Source organism: Notothenia coriiceps, unplaced genomic scaffold, assembly GCF_000735185.1.
Source record: "Notothenia coriiceps isolate Sejong01 unplaced genomic scaffold, NC01 NC01_scaffold00000290, whole genome shotgun sequence".
NCBI lineage: Eukaryota > Metazoa > Chordata > Actinopteri > Perciformes > Nototheniidae > Notothenia > Notothenia coriiceps.
The window spans coordinates 357183-369053 of NW_011332991.1; the positions used below are offsets into that span (position 1 = coordinate 357183).

Consider the following 11871-nt stretch of genomic DNA (forward strand, 5'->3'; position numbering starts at 1 on the left):
GATTACACCAGTGGTTAAATGTTTTACTCGTAGAGTATTGACCTTTCCTCTCCGTTTTACTTAAGAACCTGGTAACATTTGGGGACCTACTTACACAAGAAACACCTCCTCCATCTCTCTGAACTGGACCCAACCTCCTGGTGAGGTGCTCCTGTACAGGGTGGAGTGGGATCATGGTGGAGCAAAGACGATCAGAGACACCAACAACCTCTTTGCTGTGCTATCAGACCTGATCCCTGGCACTAGCTACAACATCTTAATTATTGCTGTTGCTGGAGACAATAAGACAACAGGAGATCCTCACCAGCTCACCATAGTCACAAGTAACCATAAGTTTCATTTTTGTAATAGCTTGGTGTAGCTTTTTGGATAAGAAACTGTTCTCTGCTGTAATGAAACACTTTTGTGTAGTCTTTGTTCTTGTCATTTTCACTAGTTCTTTATTTGTCTGTCTCTAAACATTTTCTTTCCTCACCTCGTATTTATCCTGCGCTCACAGAGCCTGAAGTAGTCAGGAATCTCTCTGTCACTGATATCACAACATCCTCTATATCTGTGATGTGGAATGAACCAGAGGGGAACAGCTCTTCCTATAGAGTAGAGTGGAGTGATGGAAATGTCACTAAAAGTGAAAACGTGACTGAAACACAAATAACCATTTCTAACCTGACTGCTGGTGTCCAGTATGATATAAATGTCACTGCAGTGGCAGGTGATGGCAGTACTGAAGGACAGAGTACCACTGTTTCTCATTACACCAGTAAGTAAACATTCACTGAATTTCATGAAGTCAGATAGAGAGAGTCTGCTGAAGACATCTGTTGTTGAAGACTGTCCGCAGTGATCACAAGCAGGATGATACTTGTGAATATAGAAAAGAAGTTTTTGCCTAATTTGCTGTTCGTCCTTAGACTGATGTTGATCCTCAGGCACAACACGATTACACCAAGTATTAAAGTTTTACTCAAAGAGTATTGACCTCTCCTTTCCTTTTCCCTTTTTAACACAAGTTGTATTGCACTTAATAGCTTTGTTTAGCTTTTTGGTTAAGCAACTATGGTCTCGTGTCATGAAACACACTCTGGTGTAGTTTTTGTTCTAACCACTCGCTGTCGTTTTGTATTCCCTGAAACTTTTTTACCAACTCAACATATTCAGAAGTAAACCACACCCTCCGTATTTCCCAGTTCTAATTTTTTAAATCACAATTTTCATCAATGAAGATTTCATCCATTTTCAGATGCCTAATTTTTCCTAATATGTCACATTTTCCCCTGTTTTTCTTTGCACTTGCAGAACCTGCTGGTGTCAAAAATCTCTCCATCATTGCAGTCACAAATTCATCTGTGTCTCTGATCTGGAAACAACCCAAGGGCAATGTGTCCTCATACTCAGTTCAGTGGAATGCAATAGGAGAAACCGTAACCCTTAATAATACCACTATTGAAACCAACTTTACTATCAACAATTTAACCCCTGGAGTCCAATACAACATTCTAGTGGCTGCTGTTGCTGGAAAATCCTCAAATAAAGGAGTCGGAACCTCAATAAGTACCTTCACAAGTAGGTCCATGCCTTTTGAAGATCCCTTTTTCCTGCTACTTTTGGAAAGCGTATTTGCACTAGCATGAAGTTGATGTAAATGCAGTAATGTAGTTGTGAAACAATGAGTTATTCTTTTAGAAGACATATTCCATATCCTAAAAATTGTTGGCTTACAATAATGTCATTCATATGTTTTCACGCCAGCCTCCCCTTTGGTTCCCACATTAGTAGTTATAGCTGTTGCCTCTTTTAACATTCATCTGCTTACACATACCAAAAAGTTGATTAATTAATTATTGACATATTACCATGTACTAATAAGGAAAGTGTGTTGCTATGATATTTAACTTGATATCGCATTGGATTTGGGAGAAATATTGTTCATAAAGGGACCATTCTAAACACTAGGTTAATAAGAAATATAGTATACAGTATTTTTATATAGTACATGGTCTATGGATTACTAAGATATATTGATGTTGTAATATTTGATGTATTTTATTGGTCAATACATATTACATTGGTGGTTCCTACTTGTACGCTATTTCAAATTCACTACATGACTAGATATGTGTTTCTTTCATAATGCAATGACAGGGAACTAAACTTTTTTACTTGTTTATCGTACAGGGCCTGAAAAGCCTGAGAACATCAAGATTACTGCACGAGGAACCAGTGACCTGACCATCGAGTGGACTTTACCTTCAGGGATTGCTGATCACTATGTGGTGAACATCTCAAATCAAAATGATTCTAATAGCACCACAACAGCGGGCAAAGAAGCAAACTTTACTGATTTATTCCCTGGGAGACTGTATGATATCAAAGTGACCGCTGTAGCTGGAAACTTCAGCGAGACGTCTGAGCAGTCTTCATTTGCCACTAGTAAGATTATTATTATCATTGTAATAATGTTTTGCAAGTGGGTTTATTTTTTAGTTAGGGTTCAAACCATCAAAACCAGTACGACATGTATTACAACAGAAACAAAAGCATTAAGTGTGCGTCTACCTGTTTTTCATTTCTCTTAGAGCCCACACCTCCTGGATCCATCATCATCAGTCAGAGGACAAACTCGCTCTTTTTGAGGTGGGATACTCCTGTTTTGATGGATGGAGCTCCACACATCAGCTATAACATATCCTATCAGCATGATGGTGGAGAGGCACTGAATAAAATCTCCTCAAACACCCACACCGTGCTGACCTCACTTCTCTCTGGAAAGTCCTACAATATAACTGTACAAACAGTTGGACCCCAGAGTTTAAAGAGCACGGCTGTCCAAAATACTTCTTTCACCTGTAAGTTTACTAGAAGTGTCTCTAAAGTTGGGACTGATTAAAGTCATGTTGTAGATTTGGCAATATTAGTAAAATAAGATTTTATACACCTTCAGTAAGAATGTTGCTAGATATGAAATAACATATATAGTTATTATATCAGAAGTGACATAAGTATTTTGTGATTCAATTGATTTCTAGTGAACATTTCCTTTGTTTGTAATTTTTCTAGTGCCCAACCCTGTGTTGAACCTTGAAGCGAGCCCTAAATCCACCACCTCAGTAAAAGTGTCATGGTCACAACCACAGGAAGCCTGGTCGTATTATGAATACTTGGTTCAAGCCTACAAGACTACAGGAGAACTGGTGTTCAACATAACAGTCAGCAATAACAGTGCAGATGTAACATCTCTGGAGCCAGGGAATAGATACAATATCAATGTCACGACTATAGCAGCAGCAGGGAGTGAATCCACGGCAGAACAGACATTCAGTTACACCAGTAAGGCCTTTCATTAAAACACAATGAAGCATTAATGGATTCTGTACTATCAGAAACATCCTACTGTATATACTCAAATTGATGGTACATTTAAAATACCCCTTTTATATTGTGGATTCAAGCCTTATATAACATTCTTCTGTATTTGCTGCAGTGCCGAAAGCAGTGTTGAATCTCACAGTGGAGTATGTGAACACAACGGCCATCCGGCTGACATGGCGTGGACAAAGCGATCACAAGCCTACCTACTCCTACCTGGTGATAGCGCTGCAGAACACCAGGATGGTGCAGAATTCTTCAATCTACAATGAGTCGTTCACATTCTGCAATCTGAACCCTGGAGAATTGTACAGTTTTGATGTCTTTACGGTGGTAGAAGGGGTCAAGTCCAGAGTGGAAAGCATATCAAGTTACACAAGTATGTGATTACAGTTACTGAAAAGTGTGTATGTATATATACAGTATATAACATTGTTGGTGGCTAAAGAGATGCATTTGATTAATAAAAATAGAAATGAGTTACACCATCCAAAAGAGTTATACACACTCATGTATTTACTGGTCAATGTCCCACTGGCAGACTCGTTTCTATATAGCTAATAATTGAAAGTGTAATAATTTTGGACCATAAAAAATGTGGACGTTTCTGGCCATCACCTTAACTCCCCAGAATTAATTCTGTCAAATTTGTTTAAAATACACATTTTTTATTGTACAATAAATAATTGTCTTCCAATTTCTCAGTGATGACCCAACCCTATACATTCCTCTGGTCAATTGAATGTGTTCAGGCAAGGCCCAAACTTTTCAAATTGTATATTACATAACATTTACATTTTTTTTTCAGGGCCTGAAACAGTTTCTGGCATCATAGCGTTAGGAAATACAACAACAATGTCAGTGAGTTGGACACTAGCATTTGGACAGGTGGACTCCTACACCGTCCAGCTGCAAAAAGACTGGGAGCTGGAGAGAAACAAAACAGATCTGAGCAACAACACTGGGGAAGTAATGTTTCAGGATTTGACACCAGGAGTGCTTTACTGTGTGATTGTGGTCACCAAAAGTGGACCTTTTCAAAGCAACTTGTCTTATTGCAACGCAACTTGTGAGTTACATTGTTTATTCAAATCTGCATACTACATGTGTAATATATATGTACTGTATGTATCTTGACCAATGTTTATTTTATAAATGCCTTAAATCAAGCAATAATAAAATAGTTTCCCTCTCTTCTTTTGTTCAGTTCCCAACCCTCCAGGCCCCATCACGGTGGTCAATCAAACTGAGACGTCCATCAAATTCACCTGGCCCCCTCCAGAGAAGATGGACTATAATCAGTTCACCTTCAGTGTTTCCAACTTTTTGCACTCCTCTCTCGTTACACACAACTGGTTTCTGCTGGACAGGCTCCAGTCTGGAAGCCCCTACAGTATTACTGTTGTTACTGTGGGTGTGTTAAACTATACGAGCACTGCAGTGACAACGGAAAACTATACCAGTGAGTGCCAGGGTTATTGTTTTTTATTATGTATTACTACTAATTTCTTTTTTCATGTGAGTTTATGTATTCACCTATTTGTACATTTTATGTTTGAGTTCTGTTTACCAGTATGCATTTTCTGGTTTTGTTTTTCATTTTTATTATTTTTGGAATATAGTGAGAGGGACAAGTTCTAAAAAACATTTTTTTTTTTTATGTTTGCATCCAGTATCATTTAAAAAAAATGGTCAAGCTTTTTAAAATAACTCTAAACTTAGTGATACTCAGTTATACTTGCTTTGTGAACATTTAACAATTTTTCTTAATCAGTATAAATAAAAAATGCCAAATATTTATAATAGTGAACACTACTACATTTCACTAGGAACTACTTTAATCTTAGTTATATCTGTCACAATAACAGTTAATGCTCAATACATATTAAGCTATATGTGCTTAACCCAAAATCTGACATGCATAAACACATAAACCTGTTCACGTCTTTTTCTCAGGACCATATTCTGTCGCCAACCTGAGAGAGACAGAAATCACCACAGAGTCAGTGACCCTGGAGTGGAAACAGCCAGCAGACAAAAACTACTCATATGTGGTTCAGACCAGCAATGGCTCCTTCTATCCCCCTGCAGTCACACACAAACACAACAAAACAATCCATGGACTTCTCTCTGGGAGCAACTACAGCTTCACTGTAACCACACAGACAGCAGATGGCACTGAGGCAGCTCCTATGGCAGTGTCCTACTTTACACGTATGTATATGTACTGTCAAACCCCAAAATATACGAGCAAAACAACTAAAGTAAATAACAATTAAACTGTTGATGTGCTTTTTTAAAGATTTATCAGAAACACTTTCTGTTTGCAGGTCCCTACAGAATTGGGCAGTTGGAAGCTGACACCTTAAACTCAACTGCTGTACGTCTGGTTTGGACTAAGCCACCAGAGTATAAGTCTGAATACAGGTATCGGGTCGAGTATGCAGGATTTGTATATAAATCCAAAAACAAATCCTCCGAACAAAATGACATAGAGATCTCGGGGCTCATTGCCGGGACCAACTACACCTTCTGTGTTTTTGTCATGGCAGCAAATGGCATAGAAGGGGAAGACAGATGCATTTCCAAGTGCACAAGTATGATCATAACAGTTTAACTTTACATTGAATAAATGAAAACACATATTTAGAAAATCATATTTGTAATAATTTGATGTTATTCTGACAATAATGTCCTATTTATGCTGCAGATGCAAGCCCGGTGAAAGATTTGAAGTGTGAAGGTCCGAACACAAAAAAGGCAGAACTCATCCTGAAGTGGGACAAACCCAATGGCCAATACTCTGGCTTCAAAGTCACGTATAATGGCAATATCACCTCGACTAAAAACTGTTGTGAACATACTGTGACCAACCTTCTTCATTATACTAAATACAATCTGACAATGGAGACTCAGAGCTGTGGACTACCCAGCACTCCTCGGAATACTCAATGCTGGACAGGCATCACAAGTACGACATTATGCTTCATTAACTAGAATTCCATAACTGTTCCATGAATTATTCAATATATATTTGATTAAAATCCTTTTTGTCCCCCCAAAGATCCATCTATTCCAGCTAACTTCAAGTTGCTGGTGAATGTGGGTTCCACGTTATTCAGCACGTTCACCCTTCAGATTGACCAAAGCCTGCTGGACAACACCAATGGGCCAATCACACATGTTGGGGTGCTGGTGACAAATGACCTCAAAAGTAGTAGTTTCTTTTTCATTTATTCAAATAATACATCATGTCCAAAATGACCAATTGTATATCAACAACTCACCTTATGTTACTTTGGATTTGTGAAGAACACTTCGTTGTCCTTGTGTTTCAGCGGGAAATCAATGGAAAAGTTTGTTTCACAGTGGATTAATGCAAGCAAACCATTTTCTCTTCCCAAATGTAACATAACACAGGATGAGTAATTGAAATGTCAAATGTGTATTTAGTCCTCTAATTATGTTGCGCTTTCATCATCAATTGGTGCTAATGTGACCATTTCTGGAAGTATTTACTGCTGTTTGTCTTTATTTGTTACCATGAAACAATAAATACCAACTACTGTAATTCCTGCCCTAACAGGTGACACAGCTAATTGGACCCAGGGCTTGAGAAAGACTTATAGTGAGTGGAAAGCAAAGCCTACATCTGTGTACCTGGCAACGGTCACAGAAATCCACTCCCAAAAACGCAGTGGAGAAAGCCATTTCAACATAGCGGTGGGAGATGAATCCAAATGGAATGGCTACACTAATGGTGCTTTGGATGCCAATGGAAAATACCAGTAAGAACACAAACAATATTGTATATGAATAGGTATGCAGAAGTACAAAGTAGTTACTCTTGATGAAACAATAGTACATTATTGGTATATTAGGAAAAGGAATTGTGAACATTAGTATATCGATTAACTGATTTGTTCAATCCTGCAGATATGCCATTGTGTTGTTCACCCATCTGGTCATGGAAAACGACCTTGTCCTAAACGGTGCATCACTGATGACAATAGCCCATCCCTATCCTGTTGTTATACTTCCACAGAACCCAGGTACCACATTCAGAACACGTGTTGTTATAAAATGCTCCCACGAGGTGAGAAAACTCTCCCTTACCTCTTTGTTTGTCTTTTTGTTCTCATCTCTGTCAACATTTTAGCAATCATTGGCATTGCTGTCGGAGTAACATTGGGAATCTTTTGCGTTCTCTTCATCATCCTAATCGGCTTCATAGTCTATTGGAAAAGGTTTGTCATTGTCCTAATTTGTAAAAAAGATATTGAGTCTGTGTGTTTTGGACTCAACTTTTAACTCGCAACACGTGTATTACAGGGTTTCCAACAAAGAAGCATCAGACATCCAGATATTTTCCATGAGGTAAGGTTTTCATTTTTACCATGTTGTTATAAGTTTAAAGTAAATGGACAACAATTGCTTCTTTAACAGTCAACATTGCTTCTTCCTCTTTCTTATTTCAGAGCCAAAGTGTAAGTATAAATCCTTTTAAATTATTAAGTATGTTTAGTTCTTTAAACTTTTCTAATTTTGACACAAAATGAAGACACAGTGGTCTGACCTCTCGTCTCCATTTGAGCAGCAGTTTGGCTGTGAGGGTGGAGGACTTTGAGGCCTACTACAAGAAGCAGAAGGCCGACTCCAACTGTGGCTTTGCTGAAGAATTTGAGGTGAAACATGAGCCTAATATATTGATTTGTTCTTTTGGTGCCAGGCATGCACCCTAGTTTGAGTCATCAAATCATCTTTCCTTATTCTTTTTTTCATCCAAAAGGACCTGAAGATGGTTGGTACAGTTCAGTTGAAAACTAACGCTGAGAGATTGGAGAACAAGCCCAAGAACCGCTACGCTAACGTGCTTCCCTGTGAGTCTCCTTAACAAATCCACCTCTGCTGCTTTCAACAATAACACTCCTCACTCTTTCAACTACGTCATAGCCTATCACCTGTATCCAGTGCTATCCACCGTCATGATCCCATTTTTAATTGGACATAACATCCATATAATCAGACACATATCAGTGCGGCCTACCTTCATATAGCAAACGTATCTTTTCATTTACGCTCTTTTTTCACCTCCCAGATGACTCCTCTAGGGTGAAACTCTCTATCATCCATGGGAGTCCATATGATGACTACATCAATGCTAACTACATGCCGGTGCGTACTGACACTTAAAAACAGCTCTCTGCCTGAGTCATGGCTTCAGTATCAGTTAACATCCTGATCATCATCCTTCTTCTTAATGGCATGCTATCCAACTTTATCTGCAGTGATGTTTTGAGCTCTTTGAGGCTCTCAACTGAACAGGACGGATGTTTGTGTTGTGTGTGTGGGGCTGATGTTTTGTTTGACAGGGTTACAACTCTAGGAAGGAGTTTATCGCAGCTCAGGGTCCTTTGCCCGGCACAGTCAACGATTTCTGGAGGATGATCTGGGAGAAGAACGTACGGAGTCTGGTCATGCTGACACGCTGTAATGAACAGGGACGAGTGAGTTTGAACACAAGCACAACGCCGCAAAGCAACGAGAATGTTAAAACTAAAACATGCAGTAGATATGATTTGCATATTTTAGAAATATAATTATAAGGTTTTAAACTTAAAATGTAAGTTGATTGTTTATATTGTGTTTTCCTGTTCCAGGTAAAATGCGAGCAGTATTGGGCTCAGGGCACCAAGCACTTTGAAAACATCACTGTGACAACAACCTCTGAAATAGCGCTTGAAGACTGGACCATCAGGGACTTTGACGTTAAAAATGTAAGTGGTGAGATGTTAAATATTCCAAATATATATATTTTTAGGAGGGTCAAATTCAAACAATCTTTGTCGTTGAATCATCACCCATCAGGGCTGTTTTCCCACCTTTAGTTTGGAATACTTGCATATCACTTCTATGAGTGAACATAACACTCTACTGAACACTTTTAAAAGAATGAGTCTGAAGGCACAAGTTCTGTGCTCCAGTTACATTCTGAGGCAGGGCCTTATAATTGTGAAAAAGCCTTTCTCTGCATCACAGCCAGTAAGCCAGTCGCAACCATTTTGGGTTTGTTCTTCCTGTAGGTAAAAACAGCAGAGACCCGTTCAGTGCGTCACTTCCACTTCACAGCCTGGCCAGATCATGGCGTACCGCAAACCACTGAGCTCCTCATCAGCTTCAGACACTTGGTCAGAGAACACATGGACCAATTTTCCAGGCACTCTCCCACTGTGGTCCACTGCAGGTCCGACTGAACACTCAAACAAAAATTTAATTCTGCACAATTGAAATGACAAAAAGATCTGATATTTGTCTGTCTTTTCTCTTTCCCTCTACTTTGTGTCTTTGTTTTCTACATTCAGTGCTGGTGTCGGAAGAACTGGCACCTTCATAGCCATCGACCATTTGATGTTCCAGATTGAAAGGGAAAATATTGTGGATGTTTTCGGCATCGTCTATGATCTCCGCATGCACCGACCCCTTATGGTGCAGACAGAGGTAAGACAAAGTCTCACAGTTTTAATTGTTTTTGTTTCACGGTGCATGTTGTTTGAAATATATGTAAAGTATACGAAGTGTGCCGTATTTCAGTCTTTTTTAAATTGGGTGTCTCTGCAGGACCAGTATGTGTTCTTAAACCAGTGTGCCATCGACATCATCAGATCAAGAACTGGAACCAATGTGGATCTAATCTACCAAAACGCTGCTGCACTCTCTATTTATGAGAATGTAGAACCAAAAAAAGATTTCTCCAAAAGCGAGTACAGCAATGCATAAACCCGAGAAAACCACTCAGGTCCTCCTATATTCTCTCAAGCTTTAAAAAATCTGTAGGCTTTTGCAAAGAGAACATTTTTAACAAATTGGGGTGCATTTCTATTTTTATTCTTGCCAGGCTTTTGATAAGTATCTTGTATCTTTTTAGATTCAACCCTCTATTTTGTGGTATTTATTTGTTGCAAATGTTGAATGATTGATAATAGAGGGAGCTGCATATGGAGATACAATAGGGGACATCATCACTGACCAAAAGGAAATTGGATTATATGTCAATTGGATTGTCTCTGATAAAGGCAGATTTTTGTATTGCTCAGTCTTTCTTTACATTTCTGCTTGTTTACTACTGTATATGACTAACTGATTATACAATTTTCTTCTCAGGTAATATATTGTATATAGGTATTATTACAGTTTTTGCCAGGAACGCTTGTATTATCGGAACTTTGTATTGCCTTGTACGAAGAATTGCTGGTTCGAATAATATGTGCCTTTTCAAAGCCTGTATGCTTTGGTGCCAGTAGGTGGCACTCCATTGTATTGTGTTAAACTGAAAGAGACAAACAGGGACTGATAAGATATTACTTAGTTAAAGGAACCTTTAGGTTAAGACAAACAATATATCATATTTGATAGAAGTATCAGGTTATCCAGCAAATAATTGTAGCTTGCCTTATTCCAATTCAAACTGTGCAATGCCTTTTAATGAAGGAATGTTGTATGTTCAATGTAAAGACTTTTCTTTGTCTATGCACTGTAGTTAGTAATGCACTGGATGCATTAGTCTTTTGTACACTGTCGAATTTACTAATTATAAAGATGTATTTATCCGTTATCAGTCTCATAGATAACATTTTGGCCAGTTGTTTGTGAAACATTCATTCGCCCCACATTTGATTGTTGCAATTTGACTTTGATTTTTGTTTTCTTCATCTGATCAGAATAGGTTTGCATTAAAAAAGCGCTCAGGAGAATTTTGCTGGGGTGGTATGGTGTGAGAAAATCCATACTGCCACAGTTTGTAGTTTAAAGAATTTAGAAGTCATCGTACTGATTTTGTTTTGTTAATGACATTCTTCTCTGTACATTCCTCAAAGAAACAACCATGTTATGTCACTTCCTGCTGTATATCCGGCCTGTCTATGGCCATTTCCTGTGATTTAAAAATCACCATAGGAGTTTTGTTTTTACTTTTTAGCTTTTCAAGGGCAGCATTTGCTATTAGGCAGGTACATTGGTGTGTGGGGTCAGCTTTATGATATATTTTTTTAATTAAATGTTTCATTTGTATTGTATTATAATGTACTTAATGTTTAAAAGCACTTAATGAAAAAAGAATAGCAAATAGTTTCATAATTGTAGCAATGTTTTTGGAATGCTTTATAAAATGCTTGCTGGTACAATGCAAATACATGTAAAAAAAGCAATGATTTAATATTTGTAAACATGTCAATAAAAAATGAACCAAAATGGGTTAATCTATGTTATTACATTCCAACGTATGGCTATGTGTCTGCATGGTTTAAATTAACCTTATACAGTGGGGCAAAAAAGTATTTAGTCAGCCACCAATTGTGCAAGTTCTCCAACTTAAAAAGATGAGAGAGGCCTGTAATTTTCATCCTAGGTATACCTCAACTATGAGAGACAAAATGAGAAAAAAAATCCAGAAAATCACATTGTCTGATTTTTAAAGAATTTATTTGCAAATTATGGTGGAAAATAAAT

The 11871-nt window shown here is 38.1% G+C and overlaps 1 protein-coding gene across 1 annotated transcript; it reads left to right on the top strand.

Moving 5' to 3' along the window:
* Nucleotides 1-64: 64 nt before the first annotated feature.
* LOC104940960 (receptor-type tyrosine-protein phosphatase eta-like) lies at nt 65-11598 on the top strand (the record flags this gene model as incomplete). Its single annotated transcript, XM_010765982.1, has 26 exons — nt 65-323; nt 500-760; nt 1297-1563; nt 2176-2430; nt 2577-2846; nt 3058-3327; nt 3482-3745; nt 4175-4435; nt 4574-4828; nt 5323-5580; nt 5697-5963; nt 6077-6337; nt 6431-6583; nt 6953-7154; nt 7303-7418; nt 7526-7613; nt 7699-7743; nt 7845-7853; nt 7964-8051; nt 8156-8246; nt 8465-8541; nt 8739-8873; nt 9027-9143; nt 9450-9610; nt 9729-9864; nt 9985-11598. Coding segments are annotated over 26 exons (4725 nt in total), but the record flags the coding sequence as incomplete, so codon positions are not given.
* Between the last annotated feature and the right edge of the window lie 273 nt (nt 11599-11871).